The sequence below is a fragment of the Saccoglossus kowalevskii genome, chromosome 10 (genome assembly GCF_978046115.1).
Source record: "Saccoglossus kowalevskii chromosome 10, keSacKowa6.1, whole genome shotgun sequence".
In the NCBI taxonomy this organism is placed as follows: domain Eukaryota; kingdom Metazoa; phylum Hemichordata; class Enteropneusta; family Harrimaniidae; genus Saccoglossus; species Saccoglossus kowalevskii.
The window spans coordinates 15,858,995-15,885,548 of record NC_140650.1 but is presented as its reverse complement, the minus strand read 5'-3'; the positions used below and the strand labels follow the sequence as shown (position 1 = coordinate 15,885,548).

At 36.7% G+C, this 26,554-nt stretch overlaps 1 protein-coding gene across 1 annotated transcript; it reads left to right on the top strand.

The window, feature by feature from the left end:
* Window positions 1-385: 385 nt before the first annotated feature.
* Window positions 386-18,779, top strand: LOC100377983 (3'-5' exoribonuclease 1-like). Its single transcript, XM_006820637.3, has 6 exons — window positions 386-683; window positions 16,048-16,226; window positions 16,328-16,556; window positions 17,013-17,096; window positions 17,213-17,322; window positions 17,656-18,779. Exons 1-6 carry the CDS (start codon window positions 513-515, stop codon window positions 18,311-18,313), a joined length of 1,431 nt encoding a protein of 476 aa, XP_006820700.2. The 5' UTR covers window positions 386-512; the 3' UTR covers window positions 18,314-18,779.
* The last annotated feature ends 7,775 nt before the right edge of the window (window positions 18,780-26,554 follow it).

Sequence of the window (26,554 nt, the reverse complement as noted above, 5' to 3'; positions counted from 1 at the left end):
GCCTTACATGACGATTCCAACTCCAGTTCAATATAATGTATTTTTTCCCATAGGTATCACCATTTTATGACGTCCTTGCAAACGTGTGCCAAAATTTGGTGGAATAATTGCAGACGACATTTTTTTTTCAAATTTGACGCCAAAAGCTAAATCTGCTGGGCCGATAGACAGTGTTAAGATTCTAAATAGCGCCACCAACGGCACAATATTAATGTTTTGTTTTGCAAAACAATGAACTGGGTGATGATTCTTTTTCGGCCTAATATAAAAATATAACTGAATTTCTGTTTTTATAATAGTTGAGCGTTACTTGACGTTCAAGTTTCGTCTTCCCGAAAGCGTGCGAAAGTGTTTGGAGAAAAGAAATGAGAAACAGACACACGTGTCAAAGGGTAATTTTGTTTTTACGGGCAAATATAGAAGTTGAATAGGAAACTTACAATTTTCTTGTTTTAACGATATTTTATTTGCTGTTGACTGTTGTATGTCTTTTAGCACTTATTCTAGTATTCATGTTACTCAGAATTTCTTCATATTTTGGTACTAGTACCAAAAGAAGTGACAATCTCTCGGATCCACCCGAAGAACGACAGTTGCCGACTGCTTCAAACTCAAAGTCGACAAGTCAGCGGCTAACCTTACATGAACCTGGCAGCTGCTGGGAGACAAGACCAAGACGGAAGGTATACCTATACTATAATTATGTTTAATATTCACAGGTTTAAAGGTTTTAAGATCAGAATAACTGCATTTCATTCATGTTTATGTATGGAATTACGGCAGATCAGTGTATATTTTTTTATTAGACGCATAACATCCTTAGGAAAGGATAAAAAAGGTTTTACAGAAAGAAATTAAAAAAAACTACAATCTAAAAAATAAAACAAAAAATAAAAACTTTTCTTAAAAAATAAAACAAATCAAAAATAATTTGCAGCCAATGGTGAATACAGAAAATAGAATGAACACAAAATGTAGCCTAATACACTGATAGTTGTTGTTTTGTTCCATAGCTGTTTTTTAGGAAGACAGCTAAGGCTGGTGCTAGAGTATGGTTTGCCATAATCAAAATGAATTTATTCTGACTATTTTCTTTATCAAAATTTGGAACTTTATTTTGTGCAGTCAGGAATAATTTGTCCCTATGGTGACTGTAAGCTGGACATTTCATTACAAAATGTTGCTCATCCTCAATTATATTTTGGCTGCACATATCACATGTTCTTTTATCCAGCGGCATATTATTATGTCTGCCTTTCTCATTGGGCTCAATTGAATTGTTATTGTTATCTAAACAATCTGAGTTTAAGTCTCGTAACAGCTTCCAAAATGTTGATGGTTCACCTTCCAAATCACTTAGCTTTGATAACTGATGCTGTTTTAAGTCATATTTTTTCCTTTTAATTAATTTTTTATATTTTTTTTTATAACAAAGTATTTTCCCCTGGTGAACGGATCAAGGGGATATTGCTGAAACAATTTGCTAGCAGTTTTAAGTTCATTTCGAATTTCCCAGTACTCTCTATCAAACCATAATTTGGTTCCTCTTTTTTTCTTTTTTCTAATTTTGGGTGTTATTTTTTTGACAGTTTTATCCGCGACTGATGACAGCAAAGCACTAAATTCTGTAACAACATCATCACAATTGTTTGAATCAATTTTGTTTATAATGTCGCTAATTTCGTTTTCTTTAGCAATTTCAAGAAGTTGCCTAAATTTTAGTTTTGCTTCACTGTCCCAGATGTATTTTGCTGGTAGTGGTTTCATGTCCATTTTGACTTCACGTTTTTTTATGTTAATATTGTTATCAATTTTAAAAGACAGAGACAGTGATATGGGGCAGTGATCTGAGATGCAGGTTAGGTCATGCACTTTGAGATACTGAACATTTTCAAAAATAAAAGTAGATGTGATTGCATAATCAACGGTACTGCACCCATTTGCTGTGTAGCAGGTGTATTTACCAGGTGCGCCCATAGAGAATAATCAAGTTATTGTCCATGCAAAGCTCAATTAATTTTCTACCAAATTTGTTAGTGTTTGTTTTTGCTTTGTTATCCATGCTACGTCTTTCTCTAAAGTTGTCAGTGATATAGTTAAGAGGGAGGGGAATATGTTTATTATTTTCTTCATTTACTAAATCATTAATTAAGCCAACTCTAGAGTTGTAATCACCTAACAGGATAACATCTCCTTTAGCAGAGACATGTGCTATATCCCTCTCAAGCAGTAAGAATTTATCACTTTCATTACTTTTATAAATAGATGAGTTTTCTGGAGGTATATATATGCAGCCAATATATAAATCACTGCTACGGTTAAATAGCTTTTTATTAATTTTACACCAAAGAATATCATTCATATTATTTTCTGTGTTAATTCTAGTGATGAAATGTTTAAATTTGTCCTTGAACAAAACAGCAACTCCACCTCTCCTACATTTTGATGTGTTATTTCCAGACTGTCTATCTTTACGGATTATTTCCTAATTATCTAAGACAGCTGGGAGAGAAACTTGGGTTATATCACTATTCAACCAGGTCTCCTGAATACAAATAAAATCTAATGGAGAAATAAAGTTAATAAACTTGTGATCCTGGCTCTTATTTTGGATGCCATTTACATTCCAACTACCTAACTTAAAGTAGGGCAGTGCGTTGCTATGAAAATTTCTCATACTTTTTAAATCAAATTCAGGGGGACTAAAAGGAAAAAAGGATAAAAAGCTTTAGTATATAAAAAAATAAAATAAAATATTTCTGAAAACAATATTCAATGAGTGTTAGTATAGATATCAAAAATACTAGATAATACTAATAAAAAAAAACGCTAAGGACACAAGTGTATGTGAACTTGTGTCGTAGCAGTTAATAAAAAACTAAAGTGCAATCAAATGCATAAAAAGAAAAAAAAAGAAAAAAAAAACAACACAACACAAAACAACACAACTACACAGTCAGTAACCAACAATACTTATGTACTATTATGAAAAGAAAAAAAACGGTTCTGTTGAAAGTACACCCTTGTATGATTGCAAGAGTGGAAAGACAACAATTACTAATCAAACATTTTTCAACGGTAACTTTGGATGTAAAACTGAAATTAAAATTCAAAATCAACCGGTTCTACCAGTTGGAAATTTGCTTTGTAAAACGGTGAAGTATCTGTTTTATATTCAAAATGAGTTTATAAAGTTCATGAATTTCAGGAACTGTGAGAACAAGGCTGGGTTGTCGTTATTTTCTATAGGCATGTTATTCCACGAGTTGCTATGACCAGACTTTCTTGGAAGTGTTGGTTGAGGGCGTCCTTCATTATGGATTCTCTGCTGTCTATACCCGGGTCTTCCAAGGTTTTCCCAATACCGGTAAGACCGTCTTCCTATAATGGCATTTTAAGGTAGAAGGGCGCCTACTCAATAAGTTAAAATACCCAGCAATTATAAACTGTACTCCAAGGCAATACAAGGATATTGACCTAAAAAAAGTTGGTGGTCACCTTTTTTTTTGAGAAAATGATGGTTGTATTTTAGTGGAAAATCGCCATTTTGGCACTATTATAACAATGTTACCATAGGTTCCAATGGCAGAGATATTATGCAGTATCTCAAAATCTAGCCTGGTGACATAGGCTGCATACTTTTTGTTTAAATTATTTTAAAAATCTGGGTTTTAAAAAGTGTCAAAAAATGCATTTTTTCTTTAACATTGTGTTCTACGGAATCGTTCTAAAAATAGCAATTTTCCAGAAATATTAGAACACATTTCTCAAAAAGTTTAACTGTAACGCACAAAATAATGTTATTTCATTGTACCATAGAACATTTGATTCATCATTGTACATAATAAACTAATGAACATTGTCATGTGATATGTCACAGGGTGCTAGTTGGGTTGAGCTAAGGTTTCAAATTGTCCCAAACAAATGACACCCATAACACCCCTGTGAACTGGGTCCTTTAATAATTCGAAACTTAGGACAGTTATATAATTTATATGCGACATAAACAACAAGTACACGCTACACGAGTAAGGTTTAAACAACGTACTTTATTCCACACACCTAAAAGATGGGCAGGAAATGCCTGACCCGTTACAAGGGGTAGTGGGGTACACGTTGTTTTGTTACACAAAAAATATAACACTAGAAATATAATTCAGTAATAATATTGTAATATTTCCACACGGGAAAAGGGTAGTGGATTACGTTATACTATTACGAGGAAATGCCTAAATCGATAATGTAAATAATTGTCTAACATAGAATCTTGCATGCATGCATAAAACTAAGAGACAAACATACATAACAAACAACGGACGCAAATAATATACTGGCGATCGGACACAGCCCTACCTACATACAGTTTCTTCAAACTAGATGAAAACGGGTCTTTGCGTGATAACGGTGTATTTTCCAGCGAGTCTCTGCTAACGGTGGCGACGACGGTAATTACAAAACGCAGTCAGAAGCACTGTAGTCGTAGAATACACGCTGCACACTCAGTCGAGCACGATACCAATCAATTACAGAGTTTATCTGTCCAATATTCGTAACTTGTAGAAGGAGAGTGGTCCGGGTGGATTCCCTTGCACCGCAGTACACCTCCGTAGCCAGTAACATAAATTAGAAGGCACATCCAGTTCAGAACCAAAATCGGGAATGTCATTCACTGGCGAGTTTCCCCACTCGTTAACTGCAGTAGGCCGGAATTGGCCAATAGAATTATCTTTATGATGCACATTCCGTAGATCACAATACATTAATTTGTATGACAATACACAGTGTATTGTTCTAACGTTACTTGCAAACGCGTGATTAGTAGACACGTAAAAAATGGTATACTGCCAACAACGGCGAACCGACGTCCTCCAGAATAGATCACAAACTCCCATGATGCAATATTATTCAATGGCTTACTGTGGTACCTACAAGATCGGACATCCACATTTGATCACATGAACGTTCAGATCGGGTTCTATCAAAGTCCGCTTCCCTAGTGCTGACTAAAAGAAACATCTTGCCACTCTATATTTAACAATTATCTATCGCCAAAAACAACATTGCCTATCTATCGCCGTAAGACAAACACAAAACGCCACCATCACGACATACAACATAAACATGATTTAATGTTTGACATTCGTGACACAACTCCCCCTTTAAGATGAAACGTAGTCTTCATCTAAGAAGTCAGGATTGTCAATCATTATATCATTAGTTATCGGTCTCTGCACCAGTGCTGCGACTTAAATAATCAGCACCAATATTATGAGACCCTTTTATAGCTACTATTCTATAATTATAAGGTTGTAGGGAAAGAGCCCAGCGCATTAATCTGCCATTCAAAACTTTGGCACGGTTCAAATATATTAACGGTTGGTGATCTGTTTCAATCACAAATTCCCGTCCATGCAAGTATCTCTGAAATTTATGTATTCCCCACACAAGTGCAAGGCATTCCTTTTCAATGACTGAATAAGAGGTTTCCCTATCCAATAATTTTCTACTTGCATAGGCAATAGGAAATGCATGGTCACCTTTATTTTGCAATAAAACTGCTCCTAGTCCGCAGTTAGACGCGTCTGTGCGTATTATGAATGGTTCCGCAAAATTTGGTAAACTCAGCACAGGTTGTCTACTCAACATTTCCTTCAAATCATCAAAAGATTTTTGCTGTGGCTCACCCCAATTCACCTTTTTAGGCTGTCCCTTTCTTGTTAGATCACTCAGGGGGGCTGCTATAGTGGAAAAATTAGGTACGAATTTTTGGTAATACCCAGCCATACCCAGAAATGATCGGACTTGTTTTATTGTACATGGGCGTTTTGCCTGCAAGAGTGCTTCAACCTTTTCAGGTATCATTCGTAACAGCCCATGACCCACCTGATGACCTACAAACTCTAAGCTATTATATCCTATGAAACATTTACTTGGCTTTGCCGTCAACCCTGCGTTTTTTAAACGAGTTAGAACCTCTGCAAAAATAGTCATGTGCTCTACCCAAGTTTCTGTATAAATCAAGATATCATCAACCATGTTCACCACCTTTCCATCTAAGCCCTTGAGAACCACACGCATAATGCGACTAAACGAGGACGGACTATTTACAAGTCCAAAGGGCATGTAAATAAATTGGAAAAGGCCCAAAGGAGTCTGGAATGCGGTCTTTTCCTTGGCCTTTGGTGCCAGTGGTATTTGCCAGAACCCCTTTGCTAGGTCTAATTTGGTAAAATACTTGCCTTTAGCCAATTGGGCAAACATTTCCTCGGGATTTGGCATTGGTTCTGCATCGAAAATGGTAATCTTGTTCAACTTCCGAAAATCGATACAGAACCTAATTGCGTCATCCTTTTTCTTAATGAGTACGATTGGGGAGCAATATGGGGAGTTTGATTGTTCAATGACCCCCATTTTCAACATAGTTTGGATTTCATCCCTTACTGTCTTCTCCAAGGCATATGGCAGGGGATATGGACGTGATCTGATTGGCACATCGGAGGTCAAATGAATATTATGTTGCCCTACTCTACATTTACCAGGAATATCCAACAAAGTGTCAGCAAATTTCACAAGTAGCATGCTAACTACCTTCGCTTGTTCGTCGTCTAACCCTTCCCAGATGTGCACATCTTTAATGCTTTCCTTACCTGCAATAGTGATGGTTTCTACTAAGTCGGCAGTCTCTCGACTTGGATCGTCTGCCCACGAATCGTCCAACTCGTGACCATCGATTAATCCAACACCAACACACTCCAATACGCCCATATGTTTATTCACAGGCTCTTCCGATCTCAACTCGTATTTTTTTAACAGGTTAGCATGATAAAGCTTAATCTTACCTTTCCTTTCAATCCGATAGTCCATCTGACCCACTCTCTCCTTCACAATGTAAGGCCCTTGCCACTGCATTCTTAACTTGTCGTGTGCTGTAGGGAGCAGTAGTAGAACATGATCACCTACCTCAAATTGACGCTGTTTGGCCTTTTTGTCATAATGAAATTTGTATCGTGACTGGGCTTTAGATAACTCCATTCTAGCGAGTTTACACGTTTCTTCTAATCTGTCACGCAGATCCAACACATACTGGTAGGTTGACTTCACCTCTCCAGAAGTAGACTCACCTGTCCACAATTCTCTCAGAATTGACATGGGACCTCTGACCGTTCTTCCATACAAGAGTTCGAATGGTGAAAAGCCAAGGCTCTCATTTCGTGCTTCCCTATAGGCAAATAATAATGGATCTACATACCGATCCCAGTCCTTTGGTCTTTCATCACACATTTTACGGAGCATTGTTTTCAAAGTTCCATTGAACCTTTCCACAAGTCCATTGCACGCTGGATGGTAAGGAGTGGTAGTAATCCGCCTAATTGACAAAAGATGACTTACCTCCTTCATCAGGTCACCCACAAATTGGGTTCCAAGATCAGTCAATATCTGTTCAGGTACACCCAACCGACTGTAAATTCCAACTAAAGCTTCAGAGACAACCTCTGTTGTGATTCGTTTCAAAGGCACCGCCTCGGGATATCTTGTGGCGTAATCCATAAACGTCAAAATATATCTATTACCCTTATCTGTTACGGGATCAATAGGCCCGACCAAATCAATCGCAACCCGTTTGAAAGGTACGTCTATAAGAGGCGTTATCCCCAAGGGTACTTTACCAACCTTCCCTTTAGGAAACGTACGCTGGCATACATCACAAGACTGACAATATCTTTGGATGTCGCCATGCATTGCAGGCCAATAGAATTGTGTTAAGATCTTGTCAACTGTTTTCTGGGTCCCAAGATGACCAGATAATAAACAATCATGCCCCAATCTCATTACTTCGTTGCGAAATTTTGTAGGCACTACAAGTTGTTTAACACGACTTCCCTGACCTAACTTAGGTGATTGATACAACCTGTAGATGAGACCTTTGCTCACCACAAATTTGGACTTGTTGCCTCTCCCTGAAATTTTCTCTTCGCCCGACTCCACCCACTTACGAACTTGAACTAAACTTGAATCTGTTCGCTGCGCTTCCCTGAGCACCTCAACAGTAACAGGGTGTGACTCAACCCCATCAGTTTCCTTAAACTCTTTTACTATAAGAGGACGGACAGGCTTACTCTGAGCCTTTATCTGTGCTCTAGTTTGTACAGCTTGGACCATTTCATGATCTCTTGTATCATTACTCTCTCGGTCAACTTTCAGACCTATTTCTACATGTGGCCAATCATGATCTGGGTCACCCGGCTCTCTTGCGCCTTCTATATTTCCAATAACCAAATCATAGATTGGCTGCTTCATGCACAGAGCTTCAACCCATCCTTTAAAATAAGGCGTGTTGACATACAACTTTGCCACAGGAGCACTGCGATACGAACCGTCCATTAACAAACAGGTTCGAACCTCTCCTGTAAACTGATTAGATTCTACTAAGCTGGTTCTAACGACCACACCACTACACCCAGAATCTCTTAACACCTTAATTTTATACTTACCAATGGTACCCTCTACCACAGGCATTTTCGAACTTGTAGTTTGTGACTTGGCATTAACACTAGACAAACTAAACAATGGTAAATCATGGCCACATTTCAGAGTTAACTTACCTGCTTTGGGCCTACAACACTTATTACCATCTGCATGAGTGACCACGCAGGTTGCTGAGATCTGCTTGCTCTCACCTTCAACCTCAACAGCTGCTGACTTCATTGCACGACTACGACAATCTGGTGCAATATGACCTACCTTATGGCATTTAAAACATGTCCGGGTCTCTTTTCGCCGTGAACCATTTTTACTATGATTCTGCTTACCTTTACCAGTTTGTTTCTGGCCAGGATCAAAAGAAGCATCAGTGTTGACATTAACATTACGAGGGGTTCTGTGGTTTCTAAACAGACGAGCTTCCCTATAACGATCGGCTAATTCAGCCATTTCATGACAATTCTTTGGCTTCCGCTCATGAAGGAATAAAGCCAAATCGGGACTACATGTGTTTATGAACTGTTCTCTTGTCACCAAATCCAAAATGTTTTCATACGTTTTGTCACGGCCCGATAATTCCACCCATCTTGCCAAATAATTTCCTAACCTTACCATAAACTGAGCCGCCGTTTCCATGTTCCCAGGTGTTGCTTGCCTAAATTTGTATCTAAATCCCTCCTCATTCAAATCGTATAGTTTTAACAAGGCATCCTTGACTGCTTTATAGTCTGCTAAATCTTCTACAGGAAGACTAACATACACTGCAAGCGCTTTACCAGTCAAAAGTGCACCTAAACCTACGCCCCATACATCTTCTGACCAGTGTTGACTTTTAGCAAATACCTCGAATCGAACCAAAAACGCATCCATATCCTCGCCCTCCTTAAATTCTGACAGTTTAGGAAGTTTAGCACCCATCATATATGAATCCTGGGATTGGCCACCAGTTCCCTCTGCTCTCACGGTTATTTCTGTTTTTATTCTTTCTAATTCAAATTGCCTTTCCCTCTCTTTTTCTTCAAACTTTCTTTTTTCAGACCGTTCCTCTGCCTCTCTTTGTGCCTTTGCCTCCTCTCTTTGTGCCTTTGCCTCTTCCCTCTCTGCCTTTCTTGCCTCCCTAGCATGTTGTTGATTCTCTTTAAATTCAATGATTAATCTACTTCTCTCTTCCTGAATAAATTTTGTTAGGGCAGGCCCCTCATAACCCAATTCTTCCCCAGTTTGCTTTAACTTTCCCACATCAATATCCATGTTATAAATTTAATCTAGTCGATTAATTGTAGCAAGGAATTGTTGATATGTCGCACTCAATCCAACAACAACTGATAGATTTGTTTCGATATAATTAATGGCTTTATAAATGTACTCAATGAATTCATAAATTTAACCAATTGATTTATAAACCTATGAATCCCACCGCTGCCACCAAAATGTCACAGGGTGCTAGTTGGGTTGAGCTAAGGTTTCAAATTGTCCCAAACAAATGACACCCATAACACCCCTGTGAACTGGGTCCTTTAATAATTCGAAACTTAGGACAGTTATATAATTTATATGCGACATAAACAACAAGTACACGCTACACGAGTAAGGTTTAAACAACGTACTTTATTCCACACACCTAAAAGATGGGCAGGAAATGCCTGACCCGTTACAAGGGGTAGTGGGGTACACGTTGTTTTGTTACACAAAAAATATAACACTAGAAATATAATTCAGTAATAATATTGTAATATTTCCACACGGGAAAAGGGTAGTGGATTACGTTATACTATTACGAGGAAATGCCTAAATCGATAATGTAAATAATTGTCTAACATAGAATCTTGCATGCATGCATAAAACTAAGAGACAAACATACATAACAAACAACGGACGCAAATAATATACTGGCGATCGGACACAGCCCTACCTACATACAGTTTCTTCAAACTAGATGAAAACTGGTCTTTGCGTGATAACGGTGTATTTTCCAGCGAGTCTCTGCTAACGGTGGCGACGACGGTAATTACAAAACGCAGTCAGAAGCACTGTAGTCGTAGAATACACGCTGCACACTCAGTCGAGCACGATACCAATCAATTACAGAGTTTATCTGTCCAATATTCGTAACTTGTAGAAGGAGAGTGGTCCGGGTGGATTCCCTTGCACCGCAGTACACCTCCGTAGCCAGTAACATAAATTAGAAGGCACATCCAGTTCAGAACCAAAATCGGGAATGTCATTCACTGGCGAGTTTCCCCACTCGTTAACTGCAGTAGGCCGGAATTGGCCAATAGAATTATCTTTATGATGCACATTCCGTAGATCACAATACATTAATTTGTATGACAATACACAGTGTATTGTTCTAACGTTACTTGCAAACGCGTGATTAGTAGACACGTAAAAAATGGTATACTGCCAACAACGGCGAACCGACGTCCTCCAGAATAGATCACAAACTCCCATGATGCAATATTATTCAATGGCTTACTGTGGTACCTACAAGATCGGACATCCACATTTGATCACATGAACGTTCAGATCGGGTTCTATCAAAGTCCGCTTCCCTAGTGCTGACTAAAAGAAACATCTTGCCACTCTATATTTAACAATTATCTATCGCCAAAAACAACATTGCCTATCTATCGCCGTAAGACAAACACAAAACGCCACCATCACGACATACAACATAAACATGATTTAATGTTTGACATTCGTGACATGATATATGATCAATTTTTTCAAAAATTATGACTAGGCTTCTACCTTAGTACAATACTCGACTAGAAAAACATTCACGTTCAACGAAGATATAAGGTTGTTAGAAAGACAGCTACGCGCTGACAGCTGACAAATTACTTGGTTATTTACAACATGTTTACTGATGAAAGTTCTTGACCCGAACCAAAAAAGGCACCGCTCGTCAATTTTGTTTCAAAATGTATCAACATTATTTTGTATAATCGTTATTGTTATGTACTACCGTAATTCTTCTATCAATTCAATCATGAACAAATAATTATTTTTGGGAGTGGCCGATTTATAAGAAGAAAAACAGAAATTATTTCTTTGAGTGGTTAAACTATCAGAGGTATATTTTGAGTGGTCGAATTATAAGGGTATAAATTCTAGTAACTGAACTGCAGGATTGAGAATAAAAAAGAAACTACCACTTCAAGAAGAGAACGCAACAAACACAGCGGAAGCGCTAAATACACCACCCACAGAGCTTGTCAAGTTATGTAAATAATGTATTTAGTTCGATCATGTTAGTTGTAATTTGCAATAATTTGTACACTCGCTCAATCTTTTTCTCATACTATTTTCTTTTGAACTGCTTAGCATATTTTAGAGTGGGATGACCCTGAAAATGATTTACCAACTTCAATTTATATAAAACGTCATGTCTAATCACCACCGTGACTAGATAAAGCAGTCAAAAAACATGGCAAGACATTGACGGACATTGGTGAATACTTCACAGTAATATTGGCTTGTAATACAGAAAAAATTAAAGGAAAATCTAAATGCAAGCTGAATAATTGATTACATGATTGTTTTACAGCCATCACAGGTCAATGTTGATCCAATGTTTCCTTGCAGACAACACAAGTTTGACTTCCAAAGATGCACTGTCTCAGTTCACTTATCTCCTCATTAGCATATTTGCAGTAAACAATAAATGCTTTTAGGCAGACAAACTGAATGATTGATTACGTTATATGATTGTTTTATAGGATGTTAGTGTGCTGCTATCAAATTTACTATAGGCCCAGTGGTAGGAAAATTGTGGTTACTAGTTCATTTATGTTAATTTTGTTTTTGTCTAATTTGATGGCAATCATAAATCATGCTGCATGCAACAGTGTCTCAGTTCACTTATCTCCTCATTAGCATATTTGCAGTAAACAATAAATGCTTTTAGGAAGACAAACTGAATGATTGATTACGTTATAGTATAGTATAGTATAGTATAGTATAGTATAGTATAGTATAGTATAGTATAGTATAGTATAGTATAGTATAGTATAGTATAGTATAGTATAGTATAGTATAGTATAGTGATTTTTGATTTACGGATAATAAAACTAAATTACATTAACGGAAGTGACTGATAACTTTTACTATAAAAACCTTAGCATCCCGTTGGCAGGCCAGTCACACTGGTTCTCACTACAAGAAGTTACGATCCCCCCTGCCAAATGCTAAGGAAAACCGAAACGTATAAAGAAAACACGAAACAAAATGACCATGTGAATGAAACCAGAAAAAACAAAATATGAAAACGCAATCAGACATGGATTTGTAATACTCCATTTTCTACTGAACAAAGTGTATCATTAGTAGCCCAGACTTGTTCAAACCTTTCCAGTTGTTTTATCATTTTGAAATACTGGTACTCCGACTTTATCCGGGCAACAATTCGATTCTTGAATATTTCAAATGGATTCACAAGCAGGTTTTTCTCTCGCTTATTCCGACGAGAGATATGAATTGCTATTTTGGCAGTTGATATAATATACAAGAAGATGCTTTCACACTGACGAGAGAGAAATTTACTCGAATGATGAGGAGGAAGAATAACAAACCACCAATGTGGAACTGAGATACCAGGCTTGAGAAGATTTGTAGACAAATGCTTGATACTACCACAGAGGGCATCAATCACCGGACATTCCAGGAAAATATGCGGCAAAGAATCCAACTCGCCACAAAGTGGACAATTTTCTGAAGTGGCGAGATTGGCACCAACAAGAAAGCCCGCTGTAGTGTAGGCACCATGAATAATGCGCCACTGTAGATCTCCCTCGTGTTTTGTGATAGGAGAGGTGTAGCAACCTTTGAAATTAGGCGCAACGTCCGGTGTTAAACTAAGAATGTCACGCCACACAGTGTCAAGTTTTTCTGGATGACGAATTATGTTGAGTACCTTGACAAGTATAGTATAGTATAGTATAGTAGAGTATAGTATATTTTATTTGACTCAAATTAATGAATTGGAAACACATTAACCATGGTCAATAATCATACACAAAGAAAAAAACAAAACAACAACAACACAATAACAAGAAATACAGATATTAAAAATACAATAAAATGTTAAAACAGATAACACTAACAACTATTAGGTATTACTTTGTAAAATTATGTTAATAAACTTTCCTAGACTATTGGCAATGAAACTGTCTTTTATTCCCATAATATGCACAAACATATCTTTATTTGGTAATTTTAAAATATTATCATTGTATAATGATAGAGTATTCCAAAAGTAGCTACGTGCCTTTACAATTTCATCCAGTTTGCAGTCAAAAAGAGCATGCATTTCATCACCAACAGACTGATCAGAACACAATGTGCAAAATCTTTGCTCTGAGGGTATTTTTTGGTATCTTAATTTTTCAATTGGTAATTTATGTGCTGAAATTCTAAATTTGGTTACACTTACTATGATTATATGATTGTTTTATAGGATGTTAGTGTGCCGCTATCAAATTTACTATAGGCCCAGTGGTAGGAAAATTGTGGTTACTAGTTCATTTATGTTAATTTTGTTTTTGTCTAATTTGCCGGTAATCATAAATCACGCTGCACGCAACAGTGATAGTGATTAGCATATGACATCAGTTTGACCCCACAAAGACGCACTTGGGTTTATCAAAGCTCACATAGTCAACGCCATGTCTGGAAGATTTAATTGTTTCTTTGTGTGTAAAAGAGGGGTGAAGTGACAGAATGCACAGGAAGACAAACATAGTAAACTTGTTTTATTGCTATTCATTGCGTGAAACATTTGCTGGGATGATAGCAATTTGAAGGCCCCATTTCCTGTGAGTGGCCGAACTAAAAGAGGAAAAACAAAAATATATTTTTGCAGACAAAATTAGGTGGTCCAACTAATAGAGGGGTCGATTTGATAGAAGGATTATTACGGTAGATGTGTGAAGTAGAACATTTGCAAGTAAACACATGATTATAAATGCCACTCTGAAAACCATGCAAACAAAACATCGGATACTGACGTCCTGGTGGGTGTGCTTCTATTACAACCAAAATAAACAACAAAAACAGCTTATATGCGCTTCTATTGGAGATGCGCTTCTAATAGAGCAAATATGGTACACGTTCTTTAGAATACATGAACAGGTTATATTGATTTATTTTAACATTCTTGATCAGCATACAATGTAGATACTCAAAAAATGAAGAATAGTTATTGAATACGTAAACTAGATTAGCAAATAATCATGTTGACAATCCCCATAAAATAGTGAATCGTATCCCATACAGCATACTATCAGTCAAACAGCACCCTCAAAGCAAAAACCAAATATTTTGCAAAGTTGCAAGCCGTCTTGCTGACTGACGGAATGAATAATTCTCAGAACCGCTGTAATACTGACTGACTGTGTTTAGATTTCTACTATATTGCTGCCAATTTTCATAAAGTTGTTTGAATGGAAGAAATAAGGAAATACGATAACCTTATGTTATCTGACTTAGAATTAGAAAAAGATTTTCTAATGTCTTTGTTTTAACATAGGGCTCTATAGAAAAGATGTGAGTTTCCTCCCAAACGCCCTCTACAGTTCAATTTTCTATCCCACAACTCCTTTCAAAATCCAACATGGAGTTAACACACTCTTCCCTATACATGAAGTGAACAAAAATGATTACGAGACAATGTGAACTTTCGTAGGTCTCACATTAACACTACAGTAATTACTGTGAGTCTTGTTTGACCTTGACAAAGGGTTGATGAAAGTCACTGACTTCTGTTCCTGCCTATGTCTGTGTCATTCTTTAGTAAATTGCCACAATCACAACCGTCTAAATAGTGCATATTTCATTTCAACAAAAATTATGGCGAGTCCAGCAGACCTCCACAAACAAATAAAAAATATGATGATCATGCAACCACACCTGTTGAATATCCGATTTGTCTGGGACCAGGAATTGTGTTAACCGTCCTTGAAGTTGTATTGCCTGTAAAATGATGTTTGTAGCCTAAAAGCATGTCACATAATATACAACAGCTACAATATTCGCAAGATATCTGCATCAGAAAATTATTACCAATCAGTTGTGTGGATTTGGTTGGGAATACGTTTCCAGCATCTCAAGGAATTGCAAAGTCATCAAATTGCACACAGAATTCTCAGTTTCATAATCGACTATGGACTATATTACAAAATCAATATTTGACATGAAGTGAAATATTAGTCTGTGATGCACACCAGACTCTTGTTGTTTTCTGTATAACCATTTGGTCCCTGCCTTTTGAATTTTATCAGAGATAACTTCAAATATTATGTTCTTCCTAGGTTAGTTGTATTTAGCACACACTCAAAGCAATATTCACACAGCAATGTCAGACAGGATTTGTAATTAATGGTGCAGAATGTCGTCTTTCAGTCAGTATAACTCTTGAACTTTTAAATTTGATTACTGATGGAGATAACATAAGATGAACTTTAGGATTTTAAATATTTTAATGGTTGCTGTCCATGATTTTTGTTGTAGCACATTTCCTGGACATCAGTTCCTATTATTTTAATCTCATCTATTTTGGAACTGCAGGTAAACAAAGCCAATGACTGTTACAAGATACCGTCAGTGCTACAGATGGCGGATTCATCCCAGAAGAAAGACTACAGTAACCCTGTATATAAAGAAATATCACTAAAAAATGGTGAAATCAATAAATGGAATAAGTTGCAGCTGGTTGCCAAACTTGAAGAGTTAGAACTAGATAAAGAGTGAGTGTCATAATGCCAGTATTTTTAATTTGATATAGTTTTTTAATTCACATAACTTTTACAATGGAAGAATCCAGTAACTGACATGCTAATTGTTTCAGAGGTACCACAGATGTATTGAAGAAACGACTGAAGTCACATATGCGGAAGCAGAAGTTAATCAAAGCTGGTTTGGAATCAGATGACATAATCAATCCTGTAAAATGTCCGTTTGATTACCTAGTAGTGATAGATTATGAAGCCACATGTGAGAAAGAAAATCCTACAGACTATGTTCATGAAATTATTGAGTTCCCAGTGGTGTTGATAAATAGTAAAACGCTGAAAATGGTAAGATTTTGTTGGATGTGCATAATGGTTGAAATATCCTGATGAATCCTCATCAAATCCTGCAGTACAATACAGTACATAGGCTGGCTTACAAGTTGATTAAACAAAAAAAAAAAATGAAGATTTAAAAATTAATCTCTGAAAATACCAGTGCTAAACAACTTTTATCATTTGTGTGCAAACTCAGCGGCACAGGTTTCTAACCAGTGATGTTGATCTGACTATATCTATTGCTAGAATAATCAGATTAATCAATCAAAAAATAATATATTTGCATAATGTGCAATTTCCATTTGTTTAGCTTTTATATTTTCTGTTCACACATTTATCATTTTGTTGATGTCCTGGGATAACTCATTGAGTTGTCATTGGAAAGATTAAGCGACCGACTGGTTGCCTGAGTGTAAGCATTGCCAAAAATAAAATATATACATGTTTTTTGGTGTATCTTTTCAGGAAAAGGAGTTTCGTACCTTCTGTCGGCCAGTATTACACCCCAAACTATCAGATTTCTGTACAGAACTAACTGGGATCACACAGGTAAGAACAAAGTTTGTTATGGTATGTTTTTTAGCTACATAATTTCTAAAACAGGAATATCATACATGTACTGTTGTTTTGTAAGTAACTGTATTTGTCCTATTATAACATACTAGGCCCAGGTGGATGGTGCTCCTTTATTTTCAGATGTGCTTGACCAATTCGAAAACTGGCTTGAAGAGAATAAACTTGGATCAGAGTACAGTTTTGCAATTGTAACTGATGGGTAAGTAAATTGCCTTAAATTGAATTGCTAATCAGTCTAATGTTTATGATACTGCCCCATTCATGGATTCTGTGATACGACTGGCCAATGCATGGTCACATGGCGTGATCCAAGATTGTCTCTTTGTAGCTTTCCTTAACCTTTCAACAGGTAGAGACTAGAAAGTACACTTTTTAAATAATAATTAAACTGTCATCACAATTTTTGTGACACAATTTATGAAGTTAGAGTGCATCTGTGAATATTATGGGCAAATGAATTGATATGTACTGGTAGTGCCTAATGAGCTTTGCTTGTTTATTTATAGTGAGGTTATTGTTTTTTTTTTCATAGGCCATGGGATATTATATGTTTCCTCAATGTACAATGTGTTTTGAGTCAAATTTCTTTCCCGGAGTATGCACGTCGCTGGATTAATATCCGAAAACTATTCAGCAATTACTACCACACCCGAAGACTTAAACTCACCCTTATGTTGGATCATCTTGGAATGACTTTTGAAGGACGTCAACACAGTGGTATTGCAGATTGTAGGAACATTGCACGAATAATGGTAAAATTACTGGAAGACGGCTGTCAAATAAAGACAAATGAAGTATTCACACTGCCGAAGCAGACTTACGGCGATTCTGATGGAATGAGTGAGATAGATTCACAAGATGATGTGGAACAGGTTGATGATATCACTGAAAAAATTCAGTCCATCACAGTTGAAAAAAAAGCAGAGCATGTGTCCCATGTGGACAAATCTGCTGGCAACAGAACACTATCTGAAAAATCTGCTAGAAGGAAGACTACACATTCGCAGCAGCCAAAGGATTCAAAACAGGCAGCCCAGTTATCACAAGCAAAGAATATCAATGATTCAAATGATTCCATCAGAAACAAAGAACAGAAGGCCAGTGTTAAGGATCATGTAATGGAGAAGGCTAGTGATGTTGGAGATGGCCCATGGCAAATTGTGACTAAAAATAAAAATAAAAAAAAATAACAGGACTTCTTGTTAACTTTTAAACTTTTTTGTCCAAACTGTATGTTGCCTATATGTTAAAGAAAAGTGAGTTTAATACTATTCAATTTTACTTGTCCCAGGATATAGGATTACCCGAATGTCAAGCCCTGAATAATAGTTTTATTATATTTTTGGTTCACAATGTTACTACTGACTACTGTATTTGCTATATTGAAAGCGTATGTGCTTTATATGCTGTCTACATCCATACCATTTTATTCGTTTTTCACTTTTCTATCAATCAAATGGTTAGTTTATTTTCACCACCTACTTTGAAATCACCCCAACACGGGAAGTGTGGTATTTTAAAAGTATTTACCTATCTGGTCTAGCAAAGGCTTGAATTAAATAGTTAGGCCAGACTTTTTTATCCCTTGTTTTGCGAACCCGCCGTGTGAAACAGGAGCCGAAAATGAAATAAAAATAAAATTTTATTTCAGCGTAATTTGTCGGCAGCCTGGTTTGTGGTGACACGCCGTGAAACTCTGTTGTCAAAAACTGAGAAATCCCTCATTAATGCTGAAAATTGTGCCGCAATTACCGACATTGTCAACCTAGATGTTCCTAAGGAGTGGGAAGATCGACCTATTGTACGCATTGATGGGCTGCAGTCGCCTCAATCTGACAAAACGGTGCTCGCCACTAGCGCACCGATCACGATAGCCCAGGACTTCGGCATGAAATACATCGATGTTGTTTACGGGACTAAGTATTCTGTCAACGTACATAGCCCTGATGAACAGGAGCCAACCGCCCTGGATTTTCTTATGAAAGCAGCGAAAAGTTACTCGCATTAGCCACAGAAGAGGCGAGTTTTAATTATATTCACGCAAATTGACATCAAATAGCAGTAGCCCTGCGGTGTGTCGCTAAGCAACAATATACTTTCATTATTCACGTCCTTGAAGCCGCAAAGTTGTCGCCTGTGCATATGTGGGTTAGACTTTTTATTCAGTTGGTGGAAACACTCTAAACAAGCTTGTGTACTTTGAGTACGCATAAATTATACTTTAAACTATTTTAAATTTCAAAAATCTATTTGTAAAACTGGATATTCGAGTGAGTGGTTGTAATTTTAATGACAAAACATTTCAGTGTGAAATTCACAAGAACTGCTAATTTGGGGTTTTCTTGCAGATTTAGGCAACCCACAGAAATGTCCAGTTTTACAAGTCAGATGAGCTTTGCATGGATTAATGTGAGAAACAAGGTTATACATGGAATAACATTGTATTTCCTTTCTTTTCTCCGATCAATGATCTCACTTACAATTCTTTGAGAAACACACAAATCTAATGGAAAAAAATAAATAATTTTATTTGTTTCCGTCCTCCTCCAAAAAATGCCTCATAAAAACTCGAGAAACAAGGAATAAAAAAAGTCTGGCCTTATCATAACAACATTCCTATAATGAAATGAAATGAAAGAAGGCCGCTGCAAATAGCAATGCAGTATACAGTTACCGACGCTGGCTCTATTAGTTACACTTTCTACTTTAAGTAACTATATCACCAGTACTACCTTCAGGTCCCTTCTTTCCTCAGAAAATCTAACAGAAATCATTCGGCTCAAGTTGTTATTGCTTCTTTAACGAATATATGTTGAATGAGTGTGCAGACGTCACAAGTTACCAGTTAGATCAACACGCAACATCTAAAATGTTTGCAAAGAAGTAGCAAACTAAATTACTGTTTAATATTTGTAATCATATTGTATTTATTTTATTAATGACATTTCTAATAACATTTAAATGATTGTGTATTATTAGATACTTTAAGTTATGTGAACATTTGCACAGTTGTGTGATAATCACTTTATTAAATGGAATTCAACACTGAGGCTCCGCCAATATAATAATAGCTATGAAGAAAATGAATCTAATGATTAGAGCACAGGGACAGGTAATTAACGCCAGCCGAGTGCTGCATCCTTTGGCTAACTATCTCGAGCAATGATAACAACACCGTTCGTGTTTAATTCCATCGCTTATTAAACTTGTGACAAGTTCATGGTATGCACACCCGCAAAATATGTGAGTATATAAAACAGACAATAATAAAATAAATCAATTTATCGCCACATGTTCAGTTTACTTGCTGACAATGATAAGGTGTTTGGGCATTTTTTTCTAATGAAAAACATGAAAATGCTTCCAATATCTACAGGGTGGTTTTACCACGCACGCCATGCTCACATTCAGCAAAAACATGACATATTCATTCCGCCCATATAACTTAACGAATTCAAATTATCTCCACAAAATTTACGTTTTACAAACCTAAATATGAGAAACAGGGCGTCGGTTTTTGAGGGAATCTACTTCTTAGCCATGTTTTGCAAAATTAGAGCATAATCTACAGTGCCCTTTGAACATTGCCTTGTCATTTGCTGCCGCCTTGTCGCCATCAGCACTCGAGGGGTGAAAACCGTGATATTTCACTGGCGCCGTCGCACCACCAGCACTCGTGGGCTGAAAATGTGAAGCTACAATTTTCATAGCGTTGTTGTAAACATTATTTTTTTATTACTAATACCCGACCTTCATATTTTGCCTAATATTTCTGTTGGTTTTAAAAGATAAATCCACCTCAAGTGCCAAATGCATGAAATAAATAGCCAATGTCAATAGACTAGCCAATGTGTTAAAATGGATTAAGTACTGGCAAACAAACTTCTGCATAGGTATGCCTCTAAACGCATGCTTGTTGGTTGATTTAGTCATCTTTTTTGAACTCAGAAGCCCCCAAAACCTGATATTATGTGTGAACGAAACAAATCTGTCGATATTTCACGTTTTTCCCATAAAAGGGGTGTTGGCTGTTCCTTCTCTCTACTCCCTCCCCGCGTATACCTGTGCCGGCATCAGCCGTAAATTCGCCCATCTGGTGGGCGCTTATTTAGGGTTCAAAATTTCAAAAAATAATCATCAAATATTGTTTGGTTACTTCTATTTTCATTAAAAAATCCAACTTTCAACGCCGGCCGTTGGGCCACCCAAGACGAAGGAAATCATTGCAGAATTAAAAATAACTAATAATTCTTGCTGAATTAAAAAGTAGACCGCCTGAAATTTTATCACAATATCACCCAGTGTCAAATAAATTTGTTGTTATTTTATTGGTAACGAAAGTATATTGTAAACGAAGTTTTAAATATAAACGAAAACCAACTAACTGCAATGCGTAGTAGAAAATGATCACAGTTGCACAATCCGGTCATGCGTTTTACAATTGTTGATAATTACTCATCAGTGATTATAATGACGCACAAAAATAAATTCTTTGAAATGCAGATAAAATTCATCTTAGTTTCATTGTAAGCACATGATTCCGGTCGCATATAAACGCTCGATGCTGTAGAGTATCCGCCATGTCCTTTCTCTTGCATAGTTGACCTAATAGGTCGAATCGCTGATTAGCCAAAAAGAATGCTGGATGATGCCAACGTGTTCAAATTACCGGAAGTGATTTGCCGATGTTATAATACGATCTTTTAGCTTGGATTTTGATGGGAAAATGGAATGATTTTTTTTTCAAGTCAAAAAATAGTTGTTTTCAAAAGATAAACTGAGCATTAGAAGAACAGTTCAACATTGTTTACAGTGATAACTGGTCATTGTCGAAACGAATTGAAGCTAACCTATTCACGCTAGTTACAATAACCATACTCTTGAATAAAAACTTAATAAAAACTTCCCATTTTATTTTGGTTTAAAAGCCCGAACTGCCGTTAAACGGCCCTGGGCGAATTTACGGCAGAATCTGGTACTACCAACTCCTACCATGTCATCATTTGGTGACGCATGTCAAGCTATAAATGGGCATCAATACTCATTTCGCCCAATCTTTTGCTTTTATCGCATTTTAATCAACCGCATATCGCTTAATTTCCGACCGAAAAACGACCATATTTTTATCCCTTTCTTTTCTCACTCGCTTATTAAAAACACCGCTTGTTCAAACACTCAACACTGGCACATGAGTTGTCGAAATGGTTGTTTTAGTGCTACAGTTTGAGGATTCAACGATTATTCACTGAGTATTAACCATTATTTAATTCCAAACGACACTTCCAACCAATCCATCATACTTTGTATCGTTCGCGAACGCAATTTGAACTACGACCTTTTTTTACACGTAACCACAACAAGCTGATAGAGCGAGACTGTGTTCCGTTTGAATCTAGGGCTGCTACCTCGTTTCAACAATATGATTATCGAGACAATTACGTGATACAGGCAATGCTGACCGCTTAGGGCAGAGAGCAGAAAAAACAGAAACATATTGATGTGTTTTCCAAAAAACAAAGATGCCACGGCCATGCATTTAAAATACGAGCGAGCAGACGGGCGATATTTCGGGGTTCGCGCGGTCGAAAAATAATGCGGAAATGATTAAACAAGCGGTTGCAGCGAGTGAAAAAAAATGATCGAAAAGCAGAAGCGAGCAGGAGGTTGGGTGAAATTAGTGCTGTACATTCAGGTTCTGAAGCACGCCAGAGACAGACAAAATGCAGTTTTGAATATTGACACCGTTCGTATTTTTTTAAATGAGCCAAAACAAAACAAAATTGTATGCTGCTCGTCTTGCAACTTTTAACGGCTACTTTCGGCTGAAGATTGGGTATAAGTATGTTATTTTAGAATGATTTTCATTTGGTTTCACGTGATGGTTAATCTGATTTATCATATAGCATTACAAACAGGAAGTCCTCGGCATAGGTCAGAGTACTAGTATACCCCAGACCACTCGTTTTGATGAATGGTCTGGGTGTGGCTTGTGGGTAAGAATAGAAAATGAACTTCGGTTAGGTTGTGATTATTTGGATTTTTGAAAATGAAATGCACGTTTATTTTTTTTTCAACACAGATCTCCAGTCAAGAGGGTGGCGGCTAGAAGTAACCCCGGAGTTAAACAGAGAGTAAAACACAGAAGTGGAAGAACTGTCCATGCATTGAACAATCACACAAGAGCTCACAAACACCAACTAAATATTTGTTGTTGTACTTAACAAAGGGGTTTGGCACTAAAAACAATGGAACGTTTATAGGCTTAACGTTAGATTTAGACCGTGTTATAATCCGAAATCCCCCTTCGAAGAGTTGTAAGCACAAATGTTCATATTGGTATGTATCTATAATATACACACTGCTTATTATCGATTGTATACAGCATAGTTATTAGGAAAACATGCCCAAACACCTCATCATTGTCAGCAAGTAAACTGTACATGTGGCGATAAATTGATTTATTTTATTATTGTCTGCTTTATATACTCACATATTTTGCGGGTGTGCATACCATGAACCTGTCACAAGTTTAATAAGCGATGGAATTAAACACGCACGGTGTTGTTATAATTGCTCGAGATAGTTAGCCAAAGGATGCAGCACTCGGCTGGCGTTAATTACCTGTCCCTGTGCTCTAATCATTAGATTCATTTTCTTCATAGCTATTATTATATTGGCGGAGCATCAGGGTTGAATTCCATTTAATATAGTAATTATCACACAACTGTGCAAATTTTCACATAACTTAAAGTATCTAATAATACACAATCATTTAAATGTTATTAGAAATATCATTAATACAATAAATACAATATTATTACAAATATTAAACAGTAATTTAGTTTACTACTTCTTTGCAAACATTTTAGATGTTGCGTGTTTATCTAACTGGTAACTTGTGACGTGTGCACACTCATTCAATGTATATTCGTTAAAGAAGCAATAACAACTTGAGCCGAATGATGTCTGTTAGATTTTCTGAAGAAAGAAGGGACCTGAAGATAGTATTGGTGATATAGTTACTCCGTTAAAGTGGAAAGTGTAACTAATAGAGCCATCGTCGGCAGCTGTGTACTGCATTGCTATTTGCAGCGGCCTCCTTTCATTTCATTTCATTATGTGAATGTTGTTGTGATAAGGCCAGATTTTTGCTGCTTCAAGGGAGTGAATAATGAAAATAGGTTATGATTAGCGACACACCGCAGGGCTACGACCGCTATTTGATGTCAATTTGCGTGAATATAATTATAACTCGACTCTTCTGCGGCTAATGCGAGTAACTTCTCGCTGCTTTCATAAGGGTTATGCACGTTGACAGAATACTTAGTCCCGTAAACAACATCGATGTATTTCAGGCCGAAGTCCTGGGCTATCGTGATCGGTGCGCTAGTGGGGAGCACCGTTTTGTCTGATTGAGGCGACTGCATCTAAACAATGCGTACAATAGGTCGATCTTCCCACTCCTTAGAACCATCTAGGTTGGCAATGTCGCCAATTGTGGCACAATTTTCAGCATTAATGAAGGATTTATCAGTTTTTGACGACAGAGTTTCACGGCGTGTCACCACAATCCACGCTGCCGCCATGTTCGCCAAGTAGTCTCAAGCAGCAAGCCGAGATTCACTGTCAACCAATGCCCATGAAGTATAGATCTGCGCGAGACTTCGGTACTATGATCATGATACTCCCATGAAAATGCAACTTGGATTTGTTATGCGGCGGGCGGAAAAAAATGAAGATAAAAATACATTTTTTAAGCAATTTTTTGCACTTACAAGTCGGCGGGCGCGAGAAATTACGCTGAAATAAAATTTTATTTTTATTTCATTTTCGGCTCCTGTTCATTCGGCGGGTTCGCGAAACAAGGGATAATAAAAGTCTGGCCTAACCGATTTAATTCAAACCTTTGCAGGACCAGATAGGTGAATACTTTTAAAATACAACACTTCCCATGTAGGAATGATTTCAAAGGTGGTGAAAATAATCAAACCATTTGATTGATAGAAAATTGAAAAATGAATAAAAAAGTATGGATGTAGTGCATAAATGCAGATTTGATCAAGTGACAATGAAATTGTAAATTTTAATTCTAGAGAGCATGTTTCTCTGAAATTAATGATGTTTTTTGTTCCACTATTTTTTATTTTTCCCAGGTATTTGATTTGCCAGAAGAAACTGCATTAGAGACAGCAATAACACATGGGATTAGAATTGGCAACTTCATTTATGTCAAAGGGGTTTAAAGATATTGTTGTTCGTTTCAGTTCATTGCTGATTTGTTTTGAAGTGTCAATGTGTTTACAATAATTGGGTATTGCATCTACACTTTCAAGAAAGTTTTTAAATGATAAACAATGATAATCAATATTTCTATACATATTTCTGGCGGAAACACTTGAAAAAGTGTTTAGTGAAATCACCTTTGAAAGTATTATAATCACTTTTTATACATGTACCTAGTGGAAAATCAATTTTAATTATAAATTTTATTTCAACAATGTTTTTTAAACAGTATGTTTTATTGAAAAACTTGAAAGGTTTCCTAAAATTTACAGTGCAGTTGATCCATATGTAAAGTAAACCGTGACGTAGCTGTGAATCTTAAGTACTGTGAACTAATAGGTTTCAAGAAATGCCTGAAGTTATACAGCTGTTGATTTTAGTTAATTATTATATCAAAACCGGTGCTTCATACGCGTTATAGTGAACGATCTACAGAAACAACAAGAGGTATTTTACCTTTCATTTTATTTCGTTATAGATGCAGTAAAGATGCTTATAAGACTACTTATAAGAGAACTTATTGAACATTTTGAGAAATTATCAACACAAGCAAGGACCTAAAGTGCCCGGGGCTCTATCATGGTAGTGACAATCTGCCTTCAAGCAAAAGAGTAACATATGGTATGTCATTGCTCTACAAAAAAGTACTATAAACACTGCTGTGTAGTGTGACATTATGCGACTGAGAGCATACTTTATAAATGCTGTAACTGAAGACGTATCTTATTATTGGCAAGTTTAGACTACCTTCTATGTTAATATTTATGATAATCCTGGTAAAATTAGTAATGTGAATATTGTATTAATTTTGTTTTTTGCTGATTTTCACCAGAGAAATGCTTTTCAGAAGATATCTATATTACTCACTGTTTGTCCATATTTGTCTGAGCTCATCAGTCACTACTCCACTGCCAGGTATATCAGTGCCAGGCTCAATCAGGTGGCTAAAAGAGAGGTGCTTGGTTAATGGTAACTATTTGGATAGCTGCTCAACAAAGAATGGGAGAAGATGCGGACAATTTGAAGGATATTTAAAAGGTAACGGATTGGTATGCAATTGTGACCAAGACTGTATATACTATGGAGACTGCTGTCACGACTATATCAGAATTTGTACTCAAAACGAAACGATTGCATCAACCACAGTA

Bases quoted from the DNA above. Each gene is read 5' to 3' on its own strand.
- LOC100377983 (XM_006820637.3), top strand. From the start codon at position 513: ATGTTACTCAGAATTTCTTCATATTTTGGTACTAGTACCAAAAGAAGT. The intron at 16,557-17,012 runs GTAAGATTTTGT...GTATCTTTTCAG, and splicing joins ATAGTAAAACGCTGAAAATG to GAAAAGGAGTTTCGTACCTT. The intron at 17,097-17,212 runs GTAAGAACAAAG...ATAACATACTAG, and splicing joins AACTAACTGGGATCACACAG to GCCCAGGTGGATGGTGCTCC.